At 41.6% G+C, this 25,336-nt stretch overlaps 1 protein-coding gene across 3 annotated transcripts in view; it reads right to left on the reverse strand.

Moving 5' to 3' along the window:
• Window positions 1-25,336, reverse strand: part of LOC144754229 (butyrophilin subfamily 3 member A3-like) — a 168,605-nt gene that overhangs the window by 32,712 nt on the left and 110,557 nt on the right. For all 3 annotated transcript variants that reach the window (XM_078641819.1, XM_078641818.1, XM_078641817.1), the window contains 5 exons: window positions 15,411-15,431; window positions 13,995-14,021; window positions 13,880-13,906; window positions 3,177-3,197; window positions 3,072-3,092 (listed from right to left, as the gene is read on the reverse strand). In XM_078641819.1, coding sequence (XP_078497945.1) covers window positions 3,072-3,092; window positions 3,177-3,197; window positions 13,880-13,906; window positions 13,995-14,021; window positions 15,411-15,431 — 117 coding nt within the window. The remainder of the gene's footprint in view (window positions 1-3,071; window positions 3,093-3,176; window positions 3,198-13,879; window positions 13,907-13,994; window positions 14,022-15,410; window positions 15,432-25,336) is intronic.

The raw sequence follows: 25,336 nt of genomic DNA on the forward strand, positions 1-25,336 counted from the left end.
CGCTAGCTTGTCTGACAGAATATGGGTTTCCTGTAATAACACAAAACATGGATTACGCTCCTCTATACAGGCTTCAATGGCATTCATTTTCTTTGTGGTATTTAGCCCATTAGTATTAAATGATATCATCTTTAATATAGTCATTTGAGTCCCTGCCTCCTTCCTATTTCTGCCAGGAAACATATGCACTAAAAGTTCCTAAAGTGCTAAAATGTTCAATAAAGTGCATCACCCTCTTGAAGTGCACCTTTTGCTCAGCTAAAGTCAACAACTCATACATTTCCTTATGGGTTTTGCTATTTCCCTATCCCTTCAAAAAAAGCATGCCTAAAAGTGATAGAAAGTGCCAGTAAGTGCTACAGTGCCTCATGAACTTATACAACTGTCCCAAAACAAGCAATAAACTCCCCCAGGTCCTTCAATCCTTTACTACCTTAAAGTGTATAAAAGTGCTGAAGTACATCATTTAATGAAGACAATTAGTCAAGGAACGTGCTTACAGATCACCTCAGATATACCGACACAACCCAGGCGGCTGTTGACGGGCCGATACTGCTTTCTTGCTCATTGGCGTATCTTTCCTGAATAAACTGCTCTAGATCTGATGTTATACTGCTCCACAACATCGCAAAAATGAGGGCGAGCCAGAACAGAAAGGGCAGAAATTTGGGGACAGACTTAGGCTGTTGCGTCATCACCAATACCCTCTGCACTGTAGGAGCAGACTGTGTGACGGCATCTGAAGGAGTCAATGGGGCCTGGGACCTACCTCTCAGGGCGTGCTAAAACATATTGAGACCTGGAGCTGCTCTGACTTGCTGCCCACTAAAGGCCACATTCACAAAGGTAAAGTGAGACCAAAAGTTAAAATTTAGACCTGAAGTCTAAGGGGGCGATTCACAACGATAAAAATAGACCAAATGTCTAACTTGGATCATAGACTAGTAAACGTACTAGTAGTAAAGTTACTACTAGTAGCTTTACTAGTACTAAAGTTACTAGCAGTCACTAACCTTTGTGAATACCGAAAAGTAGTAAGTTTAGACTTTTGATCTAAGTTAGACGTTTGGTATGAATTTACCATTGTGAATCCTGTGTGTCTCTGGTTCTCTATTATTGGCATTATTTGTTCCTCAAATATATAGCACCACGGTGGATTGTTTGCTTCTCCATATCTGAAGGGAAGGATGTACCAGGCCCTCTAAGCTTGACTTGAGTATTGGAGGCAGGAGCGGAGCTTGTACTGAACATCCAATGTTGTAGCACCTGAATTACAATTAAATACCCGCAAGAACCGGTGAGCAATTAAAGGCAGGACATTATACGGCTGTGCCTAGGTGTTTTAGGCCGTAACGGTATAGAACTGTTTGAGATATATGATGGCGGTATCTGGGCATGTGATTACTGAGCCCCTGGAAGGTCATGGGAGTACCCGAGGTAAGAAACACATTGTGCCTTACTAACTACTAATTTGACTCTTTTAATGCAGTTCTTAATATTTATGTTAATTTATGTGATGTGTGTGATCAAAGGTTATGTGAAGTCTTTTTCTGGGATGATTGTGGTCAAAGGTCATGTAATGACAATTCCTATACCGTCACGGAGGTTAAAGGTAGATATGTCAGCTCTGCATTTTGAAGAATCAAGGTCCATGATGTTGAGCAAGCAAGCAGACAATATTGGGCTCTGATGTTACCTGTCACCAGGGGTAGAAAAAAATTAAGGAAATACAGACACTAGTTATAATAAAATGTACTGATCCACTGACATGTCTTTTTTTCCATAATGAAGAACTTGTATATACAATTGCTTTTTTCCTCTACCCGGAACATTTATTTGCTCTTATGAAACCCTTTTTCTGTATGCAACACCATTTTTGCAGGAGTTCCAGGCCCATTCACACCTTCCAAAAGGGAATCTCTCCCGCCCCTAAAAAGGAGTAAATCTTCAACCATTTCTATAGTAAAATAGGCCACAAATATATTTGTAAATATTCACAAAAGTATAAGCTCAAAACATTCCCTCGCACCCAGATCCTCAAACACCCATTCCCTGCCCCCATCATAGGATTGACTCATGAGCATTATTAGACCATCTTGAATGACATTCAACATATGGAAATTGATTTATCCCTGCAAGGTTACCATTTGTGAATTCCCTATACATGTAAATTAAGTCATTTACACATCTATGACTACCAGTGTGCCCTCAGCTCACATTGAGCAAGGAGACCCCTACTTTACACATAGTAGACAATGCTCTCCTGACCACAGAACATGTCCTCTGCCTCCTGATATTGCTAGACATGATATTTCTTAACCCAACCAAGACAAAATCCCTGTTGTTTGGGAAGAACAGAAAACAGTACAATATGAAAAAAGATAAAGGGTCCTATAGTTGTAGACACTTTTGACAATGACCAGTATTGTGCTTTGAAGTTACTAGGAAATAAGTTACTGTGAATTGTGGTGAAGTGTATACTCTTATAGTTGTTTAATTGCACTTTTTACATTCATAGTTCTAACGAAATAATTTTGGGGAGGTTTACACAAATGGCAGTCAACATGTTTCGCCCCTTTTGGCATGCAGGCCTGGGGCTTTCCCAAGGCTAAAAGCCCACTGTCTGTAGGTTCGTGGTGGGCTGCAAATTCAGAGTGAGGCATGGAAAGTTGATTGAGTGTGCTTTGAAATGTATTCCTTTAAATATGGTCACATCAAAAATGACCAAAAAGCATTCTGTACATTAAAACCTTGCATACTGTATGTTTTTTTTCTTCAAATATTAGGGAAAGATCGCTTTAGTGCACAGCTTTATTGTTTGCTCATTGCTGAGGGCTGAGTCTCCCTAAAAATAAATTTCTGACTGCAGACCTGCATCTAAAAATAGAAAGATTAAAATTGAGAGCTTGGGCAAGAAGCCACTAAGGTTCCTGATTATGATGCCACAAAAAGTGTTTCCAAGTTTGAACTGGGATAGATGATCTACTGTGTACAGTGAAAGCAAAATACCACTTGAAGAGTTCATAAAGCATCCAATGCCGCTATATTATTAGAAAGACTATCACACTCACCTTTCTCTTTTTTGAGTTGGTCTGTGTACACAAAAACAAATATGAGCTTGTTAGAATTTGTTTATATTTAAGATCCATCTATTATTGCTCAATTTAACAACATACCTCTTGCTTTAATTAAATCACCTGTCAGAGGAAATATAGAGAAGAATATGTTAACCTTGGTTTGAGGATGTGCAAGTTATTTCTACATTGCCTGCTGGTGAAATTAGACAGAAAAAGGAGAACTTAGAAAGGGTAGTATTAGCTACTTGGGAGGATTTTTTAAACATTTGTATTACTTTTTGCAAAACAAAATGTCTGTAATGCGATACTCATAAAATATTTCTGTTCATATACTCATAGATATTTTCCATGTTTCAAACTGACCTATCACATTCACATTCATCAACGCTGCCTTTTATATTACTAGTATTATAAAGTATTAAAAGTGAAAAGTGTTCATAATGGTAAATGTAATATATGCAACAGAGTAGGCCTGCACTTCTAGTACTTTTTAAAATACATTTTTATTTTGAGATCCAGAATACATAATTACAATACACCAACAGAGAAGAACTGGTCCATGATTGATTTCATACAATTTTCCTACAATTTCATACAATATCCTACAATTTCCTACAGCATTTACAACTTATATGATATAGCTCAAAGAACCTGTACTACATTTATCCTTACAAAGCATATACGAATAACCTACTTACACTTGCCTTAACAAGACATTGATCCACCATAAAACATGCCTACAATTTATTGAATCCCACTATCCCTACAAATCGAGTAGCGCATAATAGCTCTTTTGCTCCTGCTTCATGTTCTCCACCCAATCACCAATAAAGGGAATTAGCTCTGCTTTCCATCTTTGAAGCAACAAAGATCCAGCCATGAACATCAAGACATTAAGTGTTTTTTTTTATAACTGGAAGTAAATCTCAAGCTGGGATCATGGCCTCACGTCACCAACAAAGCACTGGGTACCATCTGAATTTGTCATACTTTCTCCAAGCATGGCGCACTGCGCCAAGATGCCTGACCCTACCAAATCCCATGATCGGGTCAGGCATGCCTTCACGCAGTACGCCATGTGCACTGCAGTTCTTCCTGTAAATCAACCGGATCAGCGGAAGTGGAGCCAGGCCCAGCAGCAGGGGCAGGACAGCAATTTGGAAGGAAGGTAAGTATTTTTTTTCTGGCAAATTACTACTACACTGGAGGTGAGATGGGGGGCCGGGGCCTTAGCAGGGGGTGCAAGGGTGGGGGGAGGGGCAGGAGGTCACTCCGCCAGGCCTCAGAACTCCACAGAATTTCACTGAGTTTCCAGTAACTCAGTGAAATTCCACACGTACCACTACGCGAGCTCCACCCACCCCTATTTCATAACTTTACCCCACACTTTTCGTCTCAGTGTAAATCCTTCATTTCCCCCCCCAATTACTGACAGCTTTTCGACAGGTATCAATCCCTCTACATGATGCAAGCAACCTCTTCCATGCAGCCGGTCACTTTGGATCCGGGATCTTAATTAGGTTTGTAATCAAATTTTGACTGCTCAATACTGGGCTAATATCAGATGTCTTTAGAAACTAGGAGGACGCCCATAAAACAACAAATGAACACAGATCAACGTTTACTTCGCAAATGTCTCAAGTGGAACTAAGGGCATATATTCACAAGCTCCTATTGCCACAGGAACGTCACTTTTTCTGATGTTCCTGTGGCAATAGGAGGTTCGCCTTATTCACATGGTGGCGTTCAGCCACTTAATATGGCTTAACAGCACCTTGTAAATAAGGCCCCTTTTCATGCTACACGAAAGGGGTGGGCAATGGTTGTTGCACCCATTGATTTTTATGCGGCCCCATATTTACAAGGTTGGCATAAATATTGGGCAGCTCCAGAATTAAGAACGGGATAACCTGGTCATAACATGGTGAAACGAGGAGAAATGCAACACACACAAAAAGAGCAAATGTCATGAATGGTATTTTAAAAAATTACAAATTGCACCTTCAATGTGTGCTGCATTCTGCAGCACACATAGAAGTTACAAATCTCAATTACTGAGCGTTATGTGCTCGAAGGGACACCTTCTGGCACATAAACAATCTTTCCCTGCAACACAGGCACCCTTGCACAATGGTGCAATTGTGCCTGCGTTGGTGCTAAGAGGCTTCATTTAGCACCAGCGCTAAGAGAAAGGCAGGGATGTGCTTGTGAATATGGTGCATCCCCGTGATTGGAAACTGTCAGAGCGTGGTGTTAGCCTTCTTGGCTTCGACAGTTTCCCAGTAAATATGCCCATAGGACTTTGCAGGTGCACTGCACCCAAAAATTCTCCCTTGTTAATGCATTAATTTCTAGCCAGTTTTTCCACTTCTCCCTTATAATAAAATGAGTCACCTTGGTAAAACCCACTGCCCCCCTTTCCGAAACTGTACTTTGATCTAACTTTGATCTAACTTTTCAGAGGGACCGAAAGCTAAATCCGACAGGCGTGTGATGCAGGGGATTGATTATGACAAATGGAGATCTTTTTTTAAACTATGCAGGATCTTATTGTGCATTCTCTTGGGGGATTTAGTCAGCTTTAACACATCAACTATGCTGTATTCCCTTAAATTCAAGCTCATTTGGTCAATATTAAAATTTCCAGCTGACTCACATTCTATACGAAATCTGGACATTTTGTGTAAAATAGGCAAACTAGTATTAAAGCAGGGCTAAGTAACCTTACTCTATGTCTCTGTACAAAGTGCTAAGTGCTAATCTAGTGGTTTTATTCTGCCAAATAAAAGATAATATCAGAGATTCAATTTATTTAAAAGTATCAGCATTCACCACACAAGGTAGTGCAACAAAGAGAATATGAAACACGGGTAAAATAGTTTTTTTTAACATCACCCTCCCCAAAAGAGTAAGGGGATCAAATTCCACTGCACAAACACCACTTTAACTTTCAATAATACTGGGACCAAATTTAGTTTCAGCAAATCTTCAATTTTGGATGTATATCTAAAATCCAAATAATGCTTTGGTTGCTCGTTCACACAGGTAGCAATATCTGGAAGTAGAATTTCAGCCTATTACATAAAATGGCTTTGGTTTTCTTGTTATTATTTCTATAACCCCCAAACACCTGATACTTAAAAAAAATCTCAAACACACTATCCTGCATAATCTTCCTAGTATCTAGATATATATACATTGTAGCATCTGCATGTACCTTTATTTTATCCATCTGTGGTACTGGAGGGTGAACCTCAGCATCTTTCCATATTGTGAATGCCAATGGTTTGATAAAGAAGGCAAAAAGGACCAAGGACAGGGAACAGCCCTGCCTAGTTGCTTGCAATATTCACACTATTTTCTGATGCGTTAATGATAATCTTTACCTCTGCTCACGCACAAATTTTCTCTATCAACCTCATGACCTAACAGTGTATATTAAATCTACTCGGTCAAAGCCTTTTCGGCATCCATTAGAAGGATCGCAGCAGGAACATGATTAACAAATAAATAATCAAGCACTTCCACTAAATAATGCGTGTTGGTTCCCAGCTGATGCCCTGAAATAAAACCATTCTGATCCTGGTAGATCATTTTAGCGGCTATCCCATTAAATCTCTTTGCCAGCAATTTCAGAATATCTTGTATTCTAATAATTTTATTGGTCGATATGAGCATGGATCTTCTGCATCCTTTCCTCTTTTAAAGATACTGAATTAAAAGAGGGTGGGATGAGACCTCTTCTAATATAGAGTTAGTAACTAAAAGCAGATACTCCATTAAAACGTCTAAAAACTCCTTATAGAATTCCAATGGAAAACCATCGGGCCACAGACCTTGCCATTTGGCAAGCTATTAACTACCTCAACCATCTCTTCCTTGGGGTTGATCACGTTTTGACTATGTTCCTCCGAAAGTTTGGTTATATTTAGCCCCCCCCCCATAAATATTTACAGTTCCACCTTATCAAATACCTGAGTACAATTGTAAACCTGGTTATAATGGATATAAAGATTCTATTCATCTTTACCTTTAAAATATGTCTAGTATTCTTGGCTGCTTGATCACAGGCCAGCCAAGCCATAAACGTCCTGGCATAATGGTTCTCCTTGTAAATATTCTGCCTGTAAGCCATATTAGTTATATATCACTTTGCATAGCAATAGTCATTCAACGTGCACTTAGCTTTATCGATCCTTCTATTCTTCTCCGAATATTGCCGGGAAAGTTTATCGTGTGTTTCTTGCACAAGTTTCTCCCGGGCCAATGTTTGCTCTTTAGTATTTCTATTAATAGCCTCATCTTTATATATCCGCTGTCCCCCAGATAAGCTTTTAAAGCATCGCAGACAATGTTTGGTGGTGCAGACCCATGAAACCCATCCCTCCTCCTGCTGATAGTATTTAATAAAAACCCACCTCTTAATGCGGGGATTTCGCCTCTTACCCAAAATCTCCAACTCAAGAGTTGCGTGATCCGATAACCCATTGGGGAACAGCTGAAGACATTTAAAACTCAGGTTCTGTGAGACAATGAATAAATGACTCTGAAAGACAGTTCAAAATCTGCCTGAAAAGCATCTAAATTCTCTCTTTTCTGGAAAGGTTTCCCTCCACGGATCAACAAGAGACATGACCCTTTGATAGTTTTGCGTGATTTTTGCTACTCTGGGCTTCTGGTGCCTTTTACAATCAGAAGAGGAGCCAATCAAAGAGCCAAGTCTTGAGATCCTTCATGAATTGGGTCAGAGATGGGGATTGTTTGATGTGGAGGGGCAGGATGTTGGAGGACTTGGAGGCGAGGCAAGGACCTTCCTCCAGTTCTGGTCTTGTGGATCCGTGGGACGAGGCCAGGGCAAGTTGGGTGGAACAAAGTTGTCTGGCAGGTACGTGGAATCTGAGGCGGTGGTTCAAATATGCTGGTCCTACGTCGTAGAGAACTTTGTAGGCATGTGTGAGGAGCTTGAAGGTGAATCCATTGTTTACAGGGAGCCAATGGAGTTGCCAAAGATGTTCTGACTGTGGCGTTTTGAACGTTCTGTAGTTTTCTAAGCGGTTTATGGCATAGATCACATTACCGTAGTCAGGTCTGCTTGTGATGAGTGCGTGGGAGACCGTCTTTCTGGATCCTGTGGGGATCCATCTGAATTTCTTTCAAAGCAGGGGTGGAAGAAGGATGAGGATACAGCATTGATCTGGCCACTGTGAGTGAGGAGTCCAATATGATGTAAGACATTTCATGTGTGATCCGTGGGGGTAGAAGGGGTTCCCAGTGTGGTGGGCCACCAGTAGTCGTCCCGGCTGAGGGGGCGGGTCCCAGGATGAGTACTTCGATGTTGTCTGAGTTGAGCTTGAGGCAGTTATCTTTTATCCAGGTGGCAAATGGCTTTATCCTACTGTGAAAGTTGATTCTGGCAGCTGTGGATTCGTTGGAGAGGGAAAGGATCATCTGGGTGTTGTCGGCGTAGGAGACGATGTTGAGTCCATGGCTGCAACATGGCCATGTTGATGTTGAAAAGGGCGGGGCTCAGGGAGGAGTCCTGGGGCACTCCGCAGCTTATCTCTGTAGGGTCTGAGAGGATTGGAGGTATCCTGACTAGATGTGTTCGGCTGGTAAGGAAGGACTGGATCCAGTCCAGGGAGTTGACACAGATGCCGGCATCATGGAGTCTTGTGATTAGGGTACGGTGAAGACGGTGTCGAAGGAGGCCAAGAGGTCCAGTAGGATGAGGGCTGTGGTTTTGCCTTGGTCGAGGAGGGACTGGATGTCATTGGTGGTAGCAAGGGGTGCGGTCTTGGTGCTGTGGTTGCTTTGGAAGCCAGATTGGGAGATGTCCAGGATGCGGTTCTCTTCTATAAACTCGGAGAGTTGGGCATCGATGGCCTTCTTGATGACCTTGGCTGAGATGGGAGGAGGAAGATGGGTCTGAAGATTATGAGGTCTGATGGGTCGGCGAATGACTTCTTTTGCAGGGGGTTGATATCAGCGTGTTTCCAGTTATCGGGAAGGTGTGGTTTCGATGGAGCAGTTGATCGGTGAAGCTTGGGGGCGATGGAGGAGGCTGACTATGGAAGATGTGGTATGGACAGGGCACTAACGGGGCTCCTGAGTGGATGCCCTTGAGTCCTGAGTGTGTCGTGAGTGACCGGCATTGTGGCAGGGTCTTGGGTGTCGAAGCTGTAGTAGATCTGCCTGATCGTGTGGTGGAAGTAGGTGCTGAGTTTGTTGCAGAGGTCTTGGCATGCCGAGAGGTCTATAGTCTTGCTGTTGGGTCTGTCGAAACTCCTTGACAATGGCGAAGAGTTCTTTGCTGTTGTGCGTGTTTGCGTTGATTCTGACCTGGAAGCAGCTTTCTTTGTGGTTTTAAGGAGGAAGTGGTGTGCGTTGACAGAGGTTTTGAAGGTTGAATGGGTTTATGCGGTTCTGTTGTTCATCCATCTCTTCCTGAGTTGTCTGCAGGTACGTCAGGACTCGTGGAGGGCGGGAGTGAATCAGCTGGCTTTAGAGTGTTGCTTGCCGGTTGCCTTCTTTAGGGGTACCAGAGTGTCGGTGCTGTTGGAGATCCATTAGTGAAGGTTGCGTGCTGAGGTGTTGGCATCTGCTGATGTCAGCGTTGTGGTAATGCTGATGAGGAAGGCAGAGAGATGCTCTTTGGTGGCCTTGTTCCAGCTACAAAGGGGGGCAGTGAGGGTGGTGTTTTTTTGGTGGGAATGTTGAATACGAAGTGCACACAATGGTGGTAAGTCCAGAGGAGTTTGGTGGTGTGGCTGTAGGTGATGTTTTCACTGGTAGAGAAGACTGGATTAAGCATATGTCCGGCTGTGTGGGTCGGAGTGGTGACCAACTGCTTCAGTCCGAGGTTGGAGAGCTTCTCCAGAAGGGAGGCAGTTTTCTGGTCACTGGGGTTGCCCAGGTGGAAGTTGAGGTTGGCTAGTAGGTTGCAACCGTTGGATGCAAGAGCCTGAAGTGCGATGAGGTCTACGATGAGGTCAGTGAAGGCCGAGATGGGAACGGTAGGCCTGTAAACTAGGGTGCTGCGGAGAGAGGTGTTGGGCTTAGTCTGGATCTGGAAATGGAGGAGTTCCATGGTTGTTGTTGTGTCATTCAAGTGAGTGGTCAGGCAGAGGGTGTTCTTTTGGAAGATGGCGATGCCTCCTCCTGGTCGGTCGGCACCGTCCCTTCAGGTGATTTTGTAGCCATTGGGGATGGCGGTGGTGATGTCCAGACCAAAGCTGGGGTTAGTCCTGCTTTCTGTGAGGAAATCAGTGTTCAGAAAGGTGGCATTGAGGAGGTCCCAGATTTCTGTGGCGTGCTTGTGATGGGAGCGCATGTCGAGGAGGATGCAGCCGAGGTGGTCCGGTGTGCTGCTGGTTGGCTGGGCAGTGAGAGGAGCTGGCGTGTTGGGATGGGCGAAGGTGTTACTGCAGTTCTGGCAGGAGAAGGGTCCTTGTGTGTCCTTTGGTGACGTGAGATGGCAGGTGGCTTGATGTACTGTGTTGAGGATGAGGGGGTGCTGACTTCATACCGGTGGAGGGTCCGAGAACCAGGGTCCGTGGTGCTGGGTGTGGTCCAGGCACAGACGGATGCAGATGGGCTTGCCTTTGGCATGCCTGCTGCAGCAGCATTTAAGCTGTGTACGGGGGCAGGACAGCTGGGAGCCAGGAAATGTGGGGAGCTGGAAAGGGTCACTGGAGGGGGCCAGTGCCTTGGGGGATCGCAGCGGCAAAGGCAGTGAAACAAGAGAGTGAGAGAAGAGAAAAAAGAACAAAAGGACAGAAAAAAGGCACAACTATTAAAAAAAAAAACAGAAAAGGGTAGAACCAGAAAGAGGCAAAAGAAGCAGAAAAGCAGAGGAAAGAGAGACAGAAGGGCAGCCCAGCAGCAGAGAAGGGACGCTCTACTACTAGACCACCAGGGCCTCAAACTCCTGACCAGAGGGTCAGCAGCCACAAATGGAGCAGCAGCAGCTACCAGGCGGAGCTGGAGAGGGAAGGGAGCAATCCACTAGGTCAGTGGACTGCACCTTGACCGTGCAGCGGCCACCATTAAGTAGTGTGTGGGAGGGCGGGACAGCTGGAAGGTGGGGAAAAAGGGGAAGGGGAAAGGTTCACTGGAGGGGGCGGTGCCACAGGGATCGCTATGGCAAGGGAATCAAAGCAAAAGAGCGAGGGAAGAGAAAAAAGTGAAAAGGGTCAGAAAAAAGGCAAAAGGAGAAAAGGGCAAAAAAACACAAATATGGCAGAGGCAGAAAGAGGCAAAAGAAGCAGAAAAGCAGAGGAAGTGAGACAGAATGTCAGCCCAGCAGCAGAGCAGTGACGCTCTACAACTAGACCACCAGAGCCTCAAACTCCTGACCAGAGGGTCAGCAGCAGCAACAGGGGTGGCAGCAGCAGCTACTTCGCGGAGCTGTGCAGGGAAGAGAGCAGCCCTACGGAATATACTCCTCTATACAGGCTTCAATAGCATGCATTTTCTTTCTATTATTTAGCCAACTAGTATTAAATGAAATATTCGTCAATATATTCCTTTGAGTCCCTACCACCCTCCTATTTCTGCCAGCAAACGTTTACACTAAAAGTATTAAAATATACATGAAAGTGTCTCATCCTGCTGACGTGACGCCTGATCCTCAGCTAAAGTCGACAACTCATATCTTCACATGGTTATACTGTATCCCAAGCCTTCAAAAAGTCCTTTAGCATGCCGAAAAGTACTTGAAACTGCCATAAAGTACCACAGTGCACCATAAACTTGTAAAACAGTCCCAAAACCCGCAATAAAAACACCCACGTACTTGAATACTCTACTACCTTGAAGTGCATTAAAGTGCTGAACTACATCATTTACTTGAAGATAAATAATCAAGTAACTTGCTTACAACATAACATCATCTTGGGTATACAGTCACAACCCAGGTGGCTTCTGCTGTTAACAGACCTATACTGCTTTCTTTTCCAATGGCGTATCTTCCCTGATTTAACTACGGCTCATTTGATACTGCTCCCAGAAACTCCCCTTTCCCTTTCTGCCCCATGCCCTGGTGGGAGCGCCGCCTTCTCTCTCACTCCTCGCATCTGCCCCTTTCCTTGAAAACGTTCGTGCCATGTTACAGTGCCAGACTCCCCGCCTCTCCTGCAGTTTCTTTTTCTCATTAGAGTGCTTAGATGTCTTCAATGATTTAGATTGTTTAGGCTGCATTTCCTTGGAGCTCTCTAATCGCTGAGATCGCAAATATATAGGCCGCATAGGAAGTGAAGAGAAGAATCTTTTGTTTACTAGACCCTAAAAAGTCAGAGAAAATAGCTAACAAAGACTCAGTTTAACCCCTTCCATGCTGCCGCGATTCTGCTCCTGTGCTGAAGATTTCAGCGCGGGTGCGGTCATGACGGCCCCCAGCCGTCATCAGCACACGAGCACTGTAGTGCATGACGGCTGGGGGCTGTCATCAGCATGCCAGGGGTTAAAAGCCAGGTTCAGAAGAGAGAACATTCTCCAAAGAGCAGCAGACAATCAGCAACAAAGAAGCAGTCGCTGAGAAAGTTTGTTGGCCGCATAGGTGTAGAGAGAGGGGGCTCTTTTACTACTAGACCCCAAAAAAGTATGAAAATGTTACTAATAACAGTGGCGTAACAAAGACCCCACAGCCCCTGCGGTGCGCGGGACCCACAAACTCCAGGGGGCCCCCTCAGCATTGTACCCCGGCCTCAGAGCTACTGAGTGAGTCTGGTGTCAGGCTCCCTCAATGTACATTGCAGGGGGCCCTCCCTCAAGGTTTGTTATGCCAATGACTAATAATGACACAATGCGAGTGCCATGCTCAGAGGAGAGCGCGTTGGTGCAGTCTACTTGATGGCATCTGAAGGAGTCAATTTGACCTCAGGGCTTGAAAAAAAACGTATCATGCCCTGAAGCTGCTCTGACTTTCTACTGACTGTGGACCCAATTCACAAAGGTAAAGTTAGACCAAAAGTTTAACTTTAAACCTGAAATCTGAGTTTGAACTTTAGGTATAACTGGACACCTAAAGTCGAAGCTTAGACCTGAAGTCTAGGAGCCCGATTCACAAAGGTAAAGTTAAACCAAAAGTCTAACTTTGCTACTTTTGGGTTTTCACAAAAGTAACTTACTATGAGAAACTTTACTACTAGCTACTAGTAGTAAAGTTACTACTAGTAGGATTCAGTGAATTACAGTGAATTTTAAATTCTTATAGTTGTTTATTTGTACATTTTACATTCATAGTTCTAACCAAAATATTTTTGGGAGCTTCATACGAATACCAGTCAACATGTTTTGCTCCTTTAGGCACACAGGCTTGGGCTTTCTCAAGGCTAAAACTACATTGTCTGTAGGGCTGTGGTGGGCCACAAACTAAAAGTGGAGCATGGGAAGTTGGTTGAGTGTGCTTTGAAATATACCTTAAAAAATCCTTGTATTCCTTCAAATATAATAACATAAAAAATGACCAAAAGCCACTGTGCTTGCATACTGTTCGTTTTTCTCTTCAAATCTTTGGGAAAGACGCACCTATAGTGTACAGCTTTATTGTTTGCTCCTAGCCGAGGACTGTGTCCCTCTAAATATAGAATTCTGTCTACAGGCCTTGCATCTAGGAGTAGAATGATTTCACAATTTGAGAGCTTCAGGCCCGAAGTCACTAAGGTTCCTGATTATGATACAGCAGAAGCTTGTAAACTCAAACTGGGATAGCGGTTTTACTGCTACAGGGACAGTGAAATACCACTTAAAGAGATCATAAAGCATCCAATATGCTATATTAATAGAGAGACCATCACACTCACCTTTTTCTTTTTTGTTTTGGTGATTGTCTGTGTACACAAAAACAAATTAATACAAGCTCAATAGAATTTGTTTATATATAAAATCCATCTTTTATTGCTCAATTTAGAAACTTACCTATTGCGTTAATTAAATCACCCATCACTGAAAATATAGAAAAGAATAATTTAATCTTCTTTTGAGGATGTGCAAATTATTTCTACATTGCCTACTGGTGAAACGAGACAGATAAAGTAAAACTTGGAAAGGGTAGTATTAACTACCTGGGAGAATTTTCTAAATATTCTTGAATATTTGTATTACTTTAAGCAAAACAAAATGTATGAAATGTGATATTCATAAAATATTTCTGTTCATATAGACATATATATGTTACGTGTTTTAAATCATCTATCACATTCATTATACTTTTCTAAAATGTCTCAATCATAGACATGGTATTTTGAAATATACAACATCAAGTTGCCTTGCACTATTATGGTAAAAGAGCTGTAAAATAGGAATAAATTCAATTTCTATGCAGATTATAAAAAGGCTATGTAACAAACAATATATTCCGAAAGTTGTAAACCAACTATCGTTTGAAAATTCTTTTGTTTGATATGTCTGCTCTGAATGCCAACAATAGGTTATGAATTTCAAATTGGGCATTTCTGAAGATTTTCAGCTGGAGTCAAAGAATCTCATTTGAGTGAAAACCCTTTGTGTGCGTCTTGGTGTATTGTGTGCAGAGTGGTCAATGCCTTATTCATTGTTAAGGGAACCTGTGTTTTTGTACAAAGGAGACATAGGGGCCCATTAGGATGGCGGGCACCGCCAGCCTGGCGGGGGTGATCCGCCCGCAATTCTTGCTCTAAAGACCCCCCGCCATATTAGGATGGCGGGGGGGACCGCGGCGGACGATAATACCGTCCGCCGCTTTTCCGCCCCGGTCGCAAGGCGACCGAGGCGGAAAAGGTATAATATGGTGGTGGTGTCTATCAGACACCGCCAGCCATACTATGATGGGCAAATCTGAATGCCTAGGGAAAGGCATGCAGAGAATCTCTGCGGGGGCCCGTTGCAGGCCCCCAGGGACTCCGGGGGGGGGATGCACATGGGGGGTACCTATGGTACCCACCGCATTTCAAACTGCAACATGGCAGGCACCGCGCGGTGCCTGTCATGTTGTGCTTTAAAATGCACAACGTGCATTTTTACCATTGCGGCGGGCGGCGCATGGTAAAAATACAGGATGCGCCCACAAGTGTGGCGGGCGCATCCTAATTGCCAAGGTGGGACCGCCGCTCCTATGGCGGGCGGTCCCGTTTTGCACGGAGATGGCGGGTGGACAAAGTCCGCCCGCCATCCTAATGGGGGCCATAGTTCGTCTAATAGTCCCTCTTTAAATCAAAGTATAGTTCTCAACATTATCTTTTGCAAATGATGCAAGACAAGCAGTAAAAATCTTCAGAAAAGTTGTTTAACAAAAGTACTCTACCGTGACTAGATTTGTCCTTGCCCTCACACTTCTGTCAATGCCATTTCACATACCTTTGTGCTTCTGGAGAGTGTCTGAAACAGAGAGGACAAACGTGTTACTTGTGTAGATTTTATACTCTATTGCTCACAATTTCAAAGGTGAAGGTTCAAGAGTTATTTTACACTTAAATATAAATAATGACAACTATGTGCAAGTGTAATTCTCTGAATTTAAGCTATTCACAAACATTATAGGTATGATGTTAAAAATTATGAGATTGAAAAGGTTCCACCATAATGAACAATTGACAGTCAGAATTGAACAGAAGAAATGAATCTGCATTTGGAACAGTACAAGACCTAAAAAGTGTGCACCATCTCAGGGTCTGTGAAAAAACATTGTGTGCAAACTCATCCTACATGATGCATGCATAAAATTGAAGCTGAACATATTTTCTGCAATATTATGAACGATTTAAATAAGAAAAAAGCTATAAATGACATAAATAACACAGACAAAGAAGTAATGAACCTCTGAAATCCAAACATTGCTGCCCTTCTCATATTCATGATTCTAAATAGATTAACCAAAGCCAATGCATTAAAAACAAAAACAATAGTTGCCTTTGTTAATGTATCGTTACTGTGTACAGGGCCATTTCTCATAATCCCATGCAGGTCGCCAACAACATTCTATTTATGTCTTGAAGCATTTCCAAATCCTGGGCTAATCCAACCAGAACAGTAAAAGGATTAATGTTTATGAAAGCTCCAGGATAAAACAGGAAGAAGAATGGCATTTTTATCTGTATGAGCAGCACTGTATGTGTTCCTTCAGAGGTCTCTTACAGAATCACCATCAGGAATAGTCTCCAAGGGATCTAAAGATAATATGAGTCCCATTGTAAATCACTGACAAAATATCAATGTGAAGAATGTCGACCTACCAAAATATTGAGGTAAAAATATCGAGGATCAGAATATCGACTTCCTATCTACAAACAGGTAAGTGCACAAATATCGAATCCAAAATATCTATGTTAAAAATATAGTTTGCAAAAATATCAATTTTTTGTTAATGTCTTAAAAGTAATATAAAATTAATTAAATAATAAATATAATTAAGTAAAACATACTTAAAAAATAATTTTAAAATGTAAAAATTGATAAAGAATAAATGAAATGTAAAAAAAAGAAACATAAATTTTTTTTATAACTATATTAACTTAATATAAAAAATAATTACTATTTGTAATAATAAAATGTTAAAAACATAACTTAAAATATAATTACATATATATACATATATATATATAAATAAACCTATAATATAAATATAAAAATACATTATATATAATACATTAAAACATTAAAATTAATTTAAAAATATATATATTTTACACTATATTAAATATAACAATACTGAAAAAATTCCATAGCGTAAAAGATAAAATTTCTATTCCCACTCCAACAAGTGGTACAGTAGGGAAAGTGTTGGATAGCGGGAGGGTAACATTTACTATTCCCACTCCAGTGAGTGCAACAGTAGGGAAAGCGCTGGATAGCGGGAGTAAAAATTACTACTCCCACTCCAGTAAGTACAACAGTAGGGAAAGCATTGGATGGCGGGAGGGTAAAAATTACTATTCCCACTCCAGTGAGTGCAACAGTAGGGAAAGCGTTGGATAGCGGGAGGGTATAATCTACTTTTCCCACTCCAGTGAGTGCAACAGTAGGGAAAGCGTTGGATAGCGGGAGTAAAAATTACTATTCCCACTCCAGTGAGTACAACAGTAGAGAAAGCATTGGATAGCAGGAGGGTAAAAATTACTATTCCCACTCCAGTGAGTGCAACAGTAGGAAAAGCGTTGGATAGCGTAGGGGAATTATTTAAAATACACTCTCCTGCAATATAATTAACATTAATTAACAATTTATTTTGTAAAAATTCATTTACCTCCCACCCTTTTCTCCTATAAACATCACCTACAATATTTTAACATAGTAATAAATTAACAAATAATTAATTAACGAATTGCAATTAATATAATTAACATACTTACAAATTAATAGTTAATAATTAATATCTAATTAATTACGAATTAATAAATAAAATGACAATTAATATAATTGACAATTAATTATTATTAATCAATTTATAATCAATATTACATTAATTAACTTAATTAACAATATAAATGATTGAATATTAAATTATTAATGAAATAATACATTAATATATTTCAATTACATTACTTCCCACCCTATTCCCCTATAAACCCACAACCGGCTACAGAGATATATTACGCAAAAAATTAAGATATAATTAATGAGTTCTAAATAATGCTACTAATATATAATTAAATTACTTCACACCCTATTCCCCTATAAACCCACAACCCGCTACAGAATTAAATTACACAAAAATGTATTAACATAAAATTCATTACTTTTACAAAATTCTAACATACATTACAAAAATAATACATACTTTTAACACATATACTAACACTTAAAACACTAAAAAGAAATTTGATATTACTAACTTTGATATTGTGGAACTCGATATTTCTTACCTGCATTTGGATATTCTGCACCACTATATTTTTGCAATTCGATATTCTGTCCATTCGATATGAAAAATTCGATATTCTGCCCAGTCGATATTTTGTTTTCGATTATGTGACTAGTTACATCCCATTGTACCACTTTAAATCATAGCCAAGAGACCATCCCTTCCCCGTAGATCTTTCTCTCTTATTCATCTCTTTTCTTCTTATATATCCCCTAACATAGATGATACTTCGGTCCACTCCCATCAGCAGCAATAAGGTATTACATTTAGCTCAAGCCTATTTTCCTCAGATGTGTCTATTGGGAAGTCCTCTAGGATTTCAGAGGTTTCTCGATAAAGGGAGGTATAGGGATGCTGCTCGACCCCCTACCCTTGTAGAAATCCCTTACCAAAGGCCGAGATTTACATCACCGCACCCAATAATGCTGCTTTGGAAGAGAGGGACAGCATCATATCTACAGAGTTATGGCACTCTCTTCCCCTCTCTTTATCGATGGTGCACAATCAGGGTGCTGACCGTCATTCACACAACTTTGTGCCATAGTGCAAGAGTGTGTGCGTGTGTCTAGCATAGGTTTCTTTTGAACTGGAAGGGTACCATTCCAGTACAAAATACTATGCTTAGACTAACTTTTAAATGTGTCGCCCATTGAATGTGTGTTGTACAGTAAGACACACATGCAAAATGGAAGCATTCGGAGAAGTCAAAGCATTTCTCCTTGTTAACACCTGCTTCAAAGTGGTGTACTTTTTTACCCAAAACCCTGTCTTCTAATGCTAGTATATGGGGTCTTGCATTAAAAAGCATGGATGATTGCATAGGAACACCCATGTAACACCAATGTAACTCCCCCTTGAAGGTAAGTAACGTAAAGCAGCCCTTAGTGCTGCTTTGTGTTAGTTTTAGGCAAGAAAGTTTTGTTTTGGAAAATGAAAAACATGAAAAACCCATTTTGCTCTAGTCTGCATCATTTTTATGGCACAACACAGCGTAAAATATTTGTAAGTCTGGTAGTAAGATGCTATTGTGCCTACTTGAACTATGAACGAAATGCTACAAATAAAGCTGGCATAAAAATATAAATTCTGTGCTGCTAGGCATCAGGGTAGCTAATAAGCCACTGGGCCTGATTCACAAAGGGCCTACGTACTTGTGTCAGAGGACCCGCAGTATTGGGAGGAACTTTGCACTGCAGTTACTCATTGTGGAGGTCTCGCCATGAGTGCGGGTCCACACTTCCACGACTGCGAGATCCCTGCCACAAATGTGGAGGCCCTTTGTGAATCAACCCTACAAACATTATATAGTACCCAAAGGAAGTAATCAGATTTGGGTTTCTGATTATACCATCCTCTGGGGATATAGCATTCTTCATGGACTCTCCTCTACCTCAGAGTCACATGGGTCAATTTTCTTACCCCAAGGTGCAGAAACTTATGGGCTGATTATGAGTTTAGCGGTCCAATGGACCGCCAAACCCACAGTGGTGGTGCGGCAACTGTCGTACTAGTAGTCCGACCGCCATATTCTGATTACAGTGGTCAGACTGCCATAGGACTGCCGCAACTGCCAGGGATCTGTGATCCCTGGCAGTGGCACGCCGTTCAGATATTCGCAATATTCTGGCTGTGCTCCTGCGGCACCACTAAGCATATTACGAGTTTCTTCACTGCCACACTTCCGATGGCGGGGAGCCTGCCATGAAAAGTGTGGCAGTGAGGAAACAAATGGGGCCTTACAGGGATCCCTGTTGCCTTAGGGCATTCGGTGCATGCAGGGGGCACATGGTGTGCCCCTCGTGTGCATGAACCCCCTATTCTTGCACAGCATGAACTTTACAGTCCATGCCATACTAGAACATGCTGTGGTGGTCCCACAGCACTGCCTTTCTAAGGCGCTCCCACTAGCCTCTGAAAGCCAACGCTTTGGGCAACAGGACCACGCACCCAGATTATAACTTGTAATGCATCAGGAGTCGGCGGTAGAGTTTGGTGGTGTGGGAGCGGGGATGTGGTGTGCCACCCTGCTCCCACATAACCAAATTCAGAATCAGGCCCTTAGTCAATATGCCAGCATGAACTATATGTCCAGTTGGACTACAACCCATACTTAACCCAGTGAACAATACTACGCAGGAAGTGTTTTGTGGTTATGATAAGTGCAACAAGATGAGTTCAGGGACACCCTTGAATTTCAACCATTCTTTCATTGATGTATAACACACTCAAAACCATTATGAAACAGGACATGCATTTCAAAACATTTATTTTTGCGTCTTTTGCTTTCTCGCCCTAAGTGCGCCAGATATGCCCAGACGTGAGTCGTTACCTCACTGAATTCAAGCTAACCTGGCTGATGGGGGTGACACTCCAAAATCGTCCCAGGGTGCTTGTTTCTGGTCCAGGGAGGACCTGGCTTAGCACTTAGGGCTAGCAAGTTCCCCTGAGGAGGAGGGTCAAGATTGATCTGCATATGGCTGGGTCTAAATTGGGGTGGCATAGTGAGCTTAAGAACAATGGATTTAACCCAGGTCTCTTAGCTGGTGATGTAGTGAGCACAAAGTTAGTGGTTTTATTCATTTATTTATTTGATATTACTTATCCCATTTGTCAAATTCCACCACCCCCAACCACCTCACCGCTCTAATCTGTGCGAGCCCCACTTTCTTTGAACACACCTTGCAAACACAAGAATTTCTACAGTGAGAACAAGAATACACTTTTCCCACTGAAATTGTGTCTCTTGATCAGTATGTTGGAACTAAACAATGATATTCTGCAGTGGTTCAGACTGCTGCAGTAGCTGCAATTACTAGTACACACACAAGGGTGAATGGGAACATCATGGTTGCTGACAATACTTCACATAGTGGCACTCATTACCTAACAAAAATGTCCAGCAAAATACGCCTATCTACTGAGTGTCCAAAACATACTTTTTGCTCGTAATCCTAAAGTGAGTGATCAGGTGATATTCAACCAGGACGCCAGGCTAGAATTAAACATGGCTTCTCATCAGGGATTAGCATCTTGCCATGCAGGTATGATGGCCATGGTTTCCTTATTACTGAAACGCTATTGGCAGCATGGTCTACACAAGCAGACTAAACAATATGCCCTTAGTTGTGACATCTGTCGGCAAATGAAAGGTTCCACCACAGCTCGTCCACCGATGACACCTCTCCTAGGTTCAAACAAAATTGTGTCAATCTGGAGCACTGCAGACCTCTAAACTCAGACGGCTTGTTCAAATGTATTCTATTAGCAGTTGATTAATGTTTTGAGTTCTATTGGCGTGGCCACAATGATCAGCTGACTCTTGTACTGTTATAAAAGATTTGCATGACTTTATCGGACATAAGCAGTAACAGCATTCCACTTGGACCAGGAGCCAACATTTGCCTCTAAGGCTTAGCGGGATACAAGCGGAACCCTGTTGTTGCTGTGCATTATTCCTCCCTCTATCATCCTTTAGGAAATTTGATTGTGGAAAGGAAAAACCGTGACTTAAAACAATCTTTAATTTCTAGAGTATTAGGTTCAGGTCCTAGCTGGATCCATCACTTGTATAGAGTCTAGAAAGCTTTAAATAATCTGCCTAGATTATCCTTGTGCAGTCACAACCCCTATGAGGTCCGGTTTGGTGTCCAGATGTCCGTTCCAGATCTCAATAACACTGGTAGATTACTTATATGTTTTACATTTTTAAGGATGATGTAATTAATCCTGGCAGTATATCTGATGGCTGGTATGTGGACACAGTCTAGAACATGCTTTCTGAACTAGAATACAATGCAGTATTTGAAACTGAAGATTTGTATTTAAATTCTACAAATCATGGTGAAATCTTTTGTTATCATCACTATGCTCACTATTATTTACATAGAGCTAGAACTCCACGTGCAGTTTTCAATTACAAACAATGAGAACAATGCCCAACTCCACCAGTGGGTAGTTCAAAAACATCCTTAAATAAGTATGCATATTTTTTTGATAACAACCCTTTAGACTCAGTTTCCTATTATTATAAGCTTACCTCTTCCCCTGTGAAGAAAAACATGCTGACCCAAACAAAATTAATCTATTCAGAATCATTTAATTGCCAGCCGGCCGTACAGGGCTATGTATTTTGGAAGGAAAACATTGATTTAAAGTCAATTTAGGGAACCCGACACTAGCAATTCTAGGGCAAGGATGCTTTATTCAGAGTTTGTCTGATCCATAGACAAGTGATCTTCCTGAACAACAGTGTAGCAAACCACCCGCCTGGGTTTGGCTAAAATTAAAGACATGACAGCACCTAGCATTCCCTCTCTTGCACGTTTTGACAATTAGCAACACTGCAAATATTATAGCTCAATAAGATGATACAGAATGGTACATATAATTCTTTAATTACAGGTTCAGACAAGTGGTTAGTGTAGTCAGTCCACACTAACTGTTATCATGCACATTTTTTAAACACCTCAATAGGTTTTAAAGCAAACGACGAGACACTGGTACATGCAGTCTCAACATTCAAGGGTAGTTACCATCTATAGCATATGTAAGTTATTCTAGTAATGGTTACAGCATTCCACCTTATCTGCAGTTAAGGAATTAATAATTCTTCTATCGGATGACATGGATTTACAAGACTTCTTGCTGGGTCCTAAGTCAACATGTTCTAAACGTCTCATACATGCCATATATAATTAACTTAGGAAAGTTTCTCAGCAGGAAGCTGCTGAAAGTTTAAGAGAAATTGATAGGGCAAATTTGAAAAAAGCATTGGATATTGTAGATAATAGCATGACTAAATTGCCAACTTGCATTTATTTTTTGAATAATGTTGTATCATCTACATTGGATATAAAAACAAACCATGTGCCATGGAAATATCTGAAAGCAACTGAGTTGTTTTTGCCATATAATTTAACATGCACACAAAGCCTAACGGCAAAGAAAGATGGAACTTATACAAAGTTAAACATTGACCATTTAGAAAAACTGCCTTTCACAGTAACTGAGACACCATAAGCTGTATGGCTGATCCAAGGATTTGTTTCATTGCCCAAATCGATGTTTACATTTTACACCTTGTTTGAAACACTTTCAAGAAGTAGGTAGATGTGAAGCTTTAGGGGAGATTTTGTGCATAAAACTTGGTTTCTGCCTTAGATTACAAATGTTTGCATGTAGAAACTGAAGTCCTTCTAAGTGGAAATGAATATGCAACTTAATTCGAACAATCATTAGTTTGTAAAGAGGTGACAGTTCATGGGGCATGGAATGCATTCATGGCCAATTTGGGGTGTTATTTGAAGGGCGTCCCAGTTTCCTTGATTAAGCTAGTGTTCCGATTACTGTCAAATGGACGTTTTATGAAACTGAACAACTAAAGTTGTTGTGGGACAAAACTGGGAGTGCCATGTGTGGTAACGGCTTCCAGGGTAGTGATCTGTTGTAATAATGTGTTATTTCCACCTAATCACACATCTAGGAAAGTTACTTTGCAGCATACGATTCCTATTTTTAACATTAACTCTGATAAGTTAAGTTGACTGAAAGCCTTATTGTTTCAAAAGAATGTAGCTTTAACATCTGGTACTTTGGCAAGGTTAGGGGTTCAGATGAGGCAATGTATGCTAGCTATGAATTGGAACAAAATTTCCTCATGATATATGTGGATATGTGTGTCTCCATATTTGGACGTTTATGTGGTCCAGACACACAAACCTTCTTAATTTGTAGAAACCATATAACATTATCCTGTTCGACCTCTCGGTGGCATTCGACACCGTCTCCCAAGACAACCTCATCGCTAGACTTTAGGAATCTGGAATCCAAGTAGCAGTCTTAGGTTGGATCGCCTCCTTTCTCTACAACAGAACACGAGTCAGACTCTCCACCTTCACACTACAAATACAAGAAGCTCGTCTGCGGAGTCCCTAAGGGCTCCTCTCTCAGTTCAACCTTTACAGGAGACCTCTCATCTGCATCTTAAAGAGCCACACACCTTAACATTGTCTCCTATACCAATGACACTCAGCTAATTGTCTCCCTCAATGGCATGAACAGCACCACCAGGAACAACGACACCTCTGAATGTCTGACATGGACAACCGGATGCAAGTGAACTGCCTCAAACTCAACACAGACAAGACGGAGATCCTGATCTTTGGAAATAGGAACTCTCCCTGGGACTCCTCCTGGTGGCCACCTGGCCTGGTTCCCAACCCCACAAACCACATCAGAAACTTTCAGCATCATCCTGGACGACAAGCTGTCAATTAACAAACAGGTCAAGACTGTGATCCTGTTGCCACATCCTTAGAATGCAACACAAAATCTTCAAATGGGCTTCCCACGCACACAAGACACACAGTCACCCAAGTCCTCATCCTCAGCAGACTTGACTACAGCAATGCATTCTTAGCCAGCAACTCTACCCAGCTCATGCAAAGACTCTAAACGATCCAGAACGCCGATGCTAGATTCATAGTAGACGTTCCCAGAAACACATACATCACTTCCTACCTAGCAGAACTGCACTGGCTAACCATCCAGAAATGCTGCAACACACCTACAAAACCTTCTACAACAGAGGACCGACTCCAACTCTACCAACCCTCCAGATAGCTTTGCTCCACCTCTATCTCCCTCGCACATATCCCAGACATCCAGAGAAGCAAGGTAGGAAGACGCACTTTCTCCATCATTGCTGTCAAAAGCAGGAATGAACACTCTCCCACATTAGAACTACCACTCAACTCCTCATCTTCTGAAAGAGGCTGCAGACCTGGCTGTTCAAATAGGAGCACTGGCAGTCATAGGCTCCTGCTCCAGAACTGCCAGACCTACGCACTTGCTTAAAGAATTGTTACTGGTGATGCAACCAATTGAATTTGACAATTAAGCATGTTATTTTGAGGTCTTGCTGAAGCAAGGATTTTCCTATGTATGCATAATAAATTGTACTTGTTGATGCAATAATTGATGGTGTATAATCTGATGAAAAAATAAGTATTGTGTGTTAAGAGTAATGAAAAAACATTGCAACAGTGCGCGGAGGTCGAGTTTGAACAACTCGATATAGGAAGGGTCTAAGTTAGGCACGGTTTAGGACAAACGTGCTACCTCTGCAGCACGCTTGATTATTAATGATTTTAAAAGATTTAAAAGAAAAATTATAGGTTTAAAAGTGAGTGCTTCCCCAGTTTTCTTCAACGTTGTGATCTTATGCCATAAAAAGTTAAATGTTTCTCTTATTTCTCATGATTATGAGGATAATGGCCGCTGGGTGATAGTTAAATTACGTATAGATAAGATTCCTATTGTGATTTTCAACGTTTATGCCCCTACTGGTGTTGATAAGTCTTTCTGGCCTAGCATTTCTGAAAAATTGTATTGACTTAATGATGATTACCTTATTTTTGGCGGA

Source organism: Lissotriton helveticus, chromosome 5_1 (assembly GCF_964261635.1).
Source record: "Lissotriton helveticus chromosome 5_1, aLisHel1.1, whole genome shotgun sequence".
In the NCBI taxonomy this organism is placed as follows: Eukaryota; Metazoa; Chordata; class Amphibia; order Caudata; family Salamandridae; genus Lissotriton; species Lissotriton helveticus.